This window comes from Limulus polyphemus, unplaced genomic scaffold (genome assembly GCF_000517525.1).
Source record: "Limulus polyphemus unplaced genomic scaffold, Limulus_polyphemus-2.1.2 Scaffold127, whole genome shotgun sequence".
Taxonomy (NCBI): Eukaryota; Metazoa; Arthropoda; class Merostomata; order Xiphosura; family Limulidae; genus Limulus; species Limulus polyphemus.
Genome location: NW_013665737.1, coordinates 970,431 through 976,241, shown reverse-complemented (window position 1 = coordinate 976,241; position 5,811 = coordinate 970,431). Strand labels below are relative to the sequence as shown.

General features: G+C 30.1%; 1 protein-coding gene across 1 annotated transcript in view; it reads right to left on the bottom strand.

Moving 5' to 3' along the window:
• LOC106473203 (serine/threonine-protein kinase mig-15-like) overlaps positions 1-5,811 on the bottom strand; it is an 88,770-nt gene that overhangs the window by 15,426 nt on the left and 67,533 nt on the right. The window contains exon 19 of the mRNA XM_022402714.1: positions 2,778-3,002. Within this exon, the coding sequence (XP_022258422.1) occupies positions 2,778-3,002 (225 nt within the window). The remainder of the gene's footprint in view (positions 1-2,777; positions 3,003-5,811) is intronic.

Genomic DNA, 5,811 nt, shown 5'->3' with positions numbered 1-5,811 from the left:
TTTAGGTTTTAGAGATTATGCCAATATAATTTGAGAGTTTTGAAACAAAGAAAAGTATTTTTAATCTTAAAGTGAAAATCACTTTGCACTTAGATTAGTATATAGAAATACTCTATATATTTATGGACAAATCTTTGGTAAAAATACTTCATTAAAAAATGCAATTTTTTGTTTACAAAAGACTTGTAATGTTTACTAAAAGCCTGCCAAATTTTATGAAGATACACAAAGTGTATGAAAGTTAGTGTGGAAAATATAATGAGTACAAAATGGTTACAAGGTCGGTCCAATCAACCTCATTGCAAGAGAGTTAAAAGAGTAATGTATGTGTCAGATTAAGTACTTTATATACTAGTCGCACATTAGATTTAAGTACGTAGAGTTCTGAACGAAGCTGATGGCTGTGTGGGGCATCTCAACAACTGTGAGGTTAAACCCAATACCCACTAAGCAATCTTATAGGAAATGAAAACTTGATTGACTTATCTATTGAAAAATATCAGGTTTAGTGAAGCTTATCAAATTATGCATCAGGAGCAAGCATTAAAAGTGAACAGGGTGAATGGTACTAGGTACAGGGTGAATGATACTGGTACAGGGTGGGTGAATGGTACTGGTACATGGTGAATGAATGGTACAGGTACAGGGTGAATGATACTGGTACTCTCAGCGTCTATAAACAAATGAAGAAATATACACACAAAACATTAACACATAATTACTGCTGTATAAAATGGGGCTCTGGGGGATGACAGATCCATTCTCCAAACACCCTTCTCTTACTCATATGGCAAAGTCATCCAAACTCCTTATTCCTAATTTAATTTTTGCATAATTTAATGAAGTTTAAAACACTTTTCATGCACATATGGTGATGCTATCTATACATCACTACTCCTAGTTTCATTTTTGCATAGTTGAACAAAGTTTAAAAAACTTTTAATGCACATATGGTGATGCTATCTGTACATCACTACTCCTAGTTTCATTTTTGCATAGTTGAACAATGTTTAAAAAACTTTTCATGCACATATGGTGATGCTATCTATACATCACTACTCCTAGTTTCATTTTTGCATAGTTGAACAAAGTTTAAAAAGCTTCCTAAGTACCAACAAAAAGTGTAGTTGGTCTGATAACAAATTGAACAACGTTTTAAGGCTAGCTCAAAAGAATGGAAAATTCTGACTTATTATATAAGGTGAAAATGCATAAAAACCCCCAGGATAAGAAATCCAGTACTAGTTTACAAAAAGACAGAAGATGAGAAAAGAAAACATGCAGTCTTGGTAGCAAAAACTCAAGTACATTGCACTGTGACAGAGAAGGGGGTGAAGTTTGGGTGAAGTTGCAACTCTTTCAAAAATAAATCAATCATGCTGGGATAATTCAAATAAACAACTCAAGCAAGAATAATAACAACAATAAGAAGAACAACTGCTTTACAAAACTTCACATTGAAAAAAAAAAAATTTCAAAGTTGAACATATATATATATATAAAGATTTGAAGGGTGAGTGTTTTGGTTGAATTAGACAGATGGTAATATACAATTTTGTCTTTAATTTATAAATAGCCTATAAACTTGGGCTATGAGGTGACACATCCCTCTTGCAAGAGTCCAAAAATTGGTGAAAAATACAGTATCTCCCCCCTCAAGATGCAATTTTAGGAGGTTTGCTGCAGAAATTAATTGTAACATTAACATGGTGAATTGGATCTGATAAGAAAGAATATATACAGAAACTATACTGCAAAAATACAGACATTTTGGCTACAAAAACAATAAACTGTAAAATTAACAAAGGTAATTACAGGACACCATCTACTGACCATACATGTTATAGATGGTAGAATTTAGCTACTACAATATGAAGTTGTACTCAAATGTAATTTGTGACATTTAAGCAAAATAAAATGTGTTAGTGTTTAAAATAAATTCGTATAAATACATTCTAAACAGACTGAGAACTACAGTCTATTCTAACGTGTTTTGTGAAACAATGTAAGCTATGATATAAAGTAATATTAGTATAGCTTTAGGACAATAACTTACAAAAATACATAGTAATAGTCTGTCAAACAAAAACAACCAATAAAAATAGCTACGAAAATAAAAACAACAACAAAAACGATAAACAAATTCTTTTTTGGGATAAAAATGTTGTTAAAATTTTATGAAACCAACAGGAATAAAATCAGTAAATATACTAAAAGTATATTCTGAAGTTTTTAACAATTTATTAACCAAAACAACATGTGTACTGTATAAGTTAAAATGATAACTCTCTCACAAACTAAATTATATAATAAAACCACCTTATTTATTAAACTAAAGGTTTCTGAAGTCAGATAACAATAATAATAAATATCAATCATTATCTGTCTAAGAATAAAAACTGTTTACCAATCATGTTAATATTATGTAAGTTTATTTAAATATTTCCATGAAAAAATAATTAATTATATATTTCAGCTAGACATATTAGAATAATAAGCTCAAAAGTAAATATCATAACTTTTGGCTAATTTTTTTAAACTTTATCTTGAAGTAAGTATACAGTGGAAACAATACTATAGCCTAAATATTTAAAAAGTTAAAATTTAGAAGAACTCTAAAAAAGGCTTCAGTACAAAGGTATAATAAAGACACAAGAAAATGGTGGAAACCACAAAACCTACTTAATACTAGTTAATGATTAATAAAATTCCTGTGATTTTTTTTCATAATGAAGCCTTATTTACAAAAACTATTTTGTTTATAACAGATATAGTACCTCTTCAGAAACACTCTTGTCTAACTGCCTTAACTGTCCAGCTAGTAACATGGGTTGAATATGACTATTTTGTGGAAGCAAATCTGGAAGCACTCTACTGGATCGATCCGCAAGGTTGGCAATATTTCCTGGAGAACTATGGGATGATTCTAACCTCTGCATGAAACCATGACTAAGCCCTTCACTTGAGAAAGATGTTCTTTGATCAGAATGATCTCTATTGCTCTATAAAAATACATATAATCTTGTAAATTAAAAATTTAATTCTTCTTTTCTCTTCAACTTTATGTCTTAATATTTTTCATATTATTCTTTGGTACACTACTTAACTATTTTATACTATTTCATTGTAATAAAGTGATAACAATTTACAGATAAATATGTAAAATATCATTTAATTCAACTAAAGAGTGAAGCATATACAACTAAAGTATGTTTGAACATCATGAAATCTGGAAGGCATGTGTATCTAAACAACCGTGTGAAGGAAAAAAAAGTATATCATAGACACACACACTCTGTCATGCACTGTTTTACCACCAAGTGGTTGTTCAACTATGCCAGCTACTACACTTCTACTAATTTAGTTATCACTGATTTTGGAATTAGGCTTGTCAGGGTGCTTGCTAGAAAATTTTGTTTTGAATTTCACGCAAAGCTACACGAGGGCTATCTGCATTAGCCGTCCCTAATTTAGCAGTGTAAGACTAGAAGGAAGGCAGCTAGTCATCACCACCCACTGCCAACTCTTGGGCTACTCTTTTACCAACGAAAAGTAGGATTGACCGTCACATTATAATGCCCTCACAGCTGAAAGGGCAAGCATGTTTGGTGTGATGGGGATTCGAACCCGCGACCCTCAGATTGCAAGTCGAGCGCCCTAACCACCTGGCTATGCCGGGCCACTTGCTAGAAAAAGTAGTAACTGTTACATCCACTTTTGTAACACAGCAAAATTAGCTTGGTACACTCTGCAAGTGTAAATTTTGAAATTTTTAACATGCACCCTTCTCCTGCGAGTATCAAGGAAGTGTAAGCATCCAGTATCTTTCTATCAGAACATTTTTCTCCACGTATATTACCCTTTACATAACCTCAAGTTTTAAGATGTTTGAACAACGAATCACCTTGTATACAAATAAATAGTACATGATGTATAGAAAACAAAAATGAATCCATTCAGTACCTTTAAAATTTTTCCATAGAATTTAATGTACAATTTTCAAGCTATGGAACTACAAGTTTTACAAATAACAAAAAATACTTTTATGGTCACTATGCATTTAAACGTATATTAATTGAATGCTTTTGAAAAGATATTCTTTTGTTATGGATCTAGGGAACACAGACCCCTGAATTAACAAAAAAAAATCCCTAGCTGATGGATAAATATAAAAAAATTATCAAATAGTTTTACAAACTGTTTCTTATCAAATCAAATTGCTTTTTTGTTTTTCTTTTAAATAAAGTTCCTATAACACATATATCAGATTTACAATTTTATTTTACAAACGGCTACCCTCGGTGGCAACTAAACTTCTAAACTTAGAAAAGACTTTCTTTCAATTATACACATTAAGTCAGAAGGTAGCAAAAATTCCCATTCAAAGCTTATATTTAATCACTAAACATTTTCGTACTGCCAATTACAGTTCAGTTTTTATATTTAACTAGGGGAAAAACTCATGCTTTGCATATGAAAAATTCTTTTGGTTGTGGTATTTTGTAATTGAATGCACAAAGTTTATAAAATGTAAAGTCAGCTAGGATGTAAGCTATGCTATAAAGTAATTTTAGTATAGCTTCAGGACAATAACTTGCATAAAAACATAGTAATATACTTTATATACTAGTCATATATAATGAAGATTTATAACTGCTGTTCCATTTAATTTGTATGGAAGGTGAAATTCATATAAAAAATTGTTACGAAGGCATACTTTAAACAAAATTGCAATTTTATTACCAAACACAATATTATTTGATAACAGTTTCTAATAACTACCTGATATCATGTAATGAGTTCAAGTGGTAAACAAGCATGTATGCTTTATAAACAACAGGAACATATTACCTTGATAGAGATGGATAAGAGTAAACCTCGTACTCTAAATGATTAACAGTATAAGAAATCTCAAAAATGTTACAAAGTATCTTCAAAAACCTGTCTATGCAAAAAATATTTGATAACAGTAGATACTACAGTAATAACCTTTAATCTCACATAGATGAACCTTATACTGATGCCTAGTTTAAAAATACTTCTGTAAAAAATTAAGGCTGAAAAAAAAAAGTGAAAATGAAAAAAAAAAAACAGAAAAATTAGTCATGAACTACCAATATAAAACACAATTCAGTAATTATTATTGTGAACTGGGTCAGTTTTAGACAACAAAGTAACATGCATTGAACAATATTTATAAATATAATGCATGTATTACATACAAAACCAAAACTTTGATTTCAAAGCTTTAGCCTGCACAAGTTATTTATATACTCATTAAAATAATAAGTGAGCATAGTTCTCCTTTTTTAAATAATGGTTCATTCACATTGTAAATGTTTGTTGACATTTTAACATGGAAGTCAAAGTTAGCCAATTTACTGCATTTTATGTTTGACTACAAAACATAAAATTAGTAGCAATAAAAAGCCTTGATCACTTATGTATAATAGACTCTACAGTTTTGAAATCTACACCATTAAATAAAGTAATAGAATGCAGAAGAACCATGAAGACCGAATAAAAATAAATCTTTTGAAGACAAAACCTTAAAAAATATTTTGTTCTCCATTTCTGTTTCATGTTTGCTCTACACTTAAATTCACAAGTCTTTAATCCCTTGTTGGCATTGTTGAATAAAATTAAGGTGTTAAGGTAAGATAAAAAAACATTAATATGTCCAAAGAATAATTAATACCATGAATTTCAAGACCAAGTCAGTATCTTCCACATAATTGTTTTGTTTGCTCTAGAACAAAGCTACGTAGTGGGTTATCCACATGTAGTTATTTCTCTTTTATATATATATAT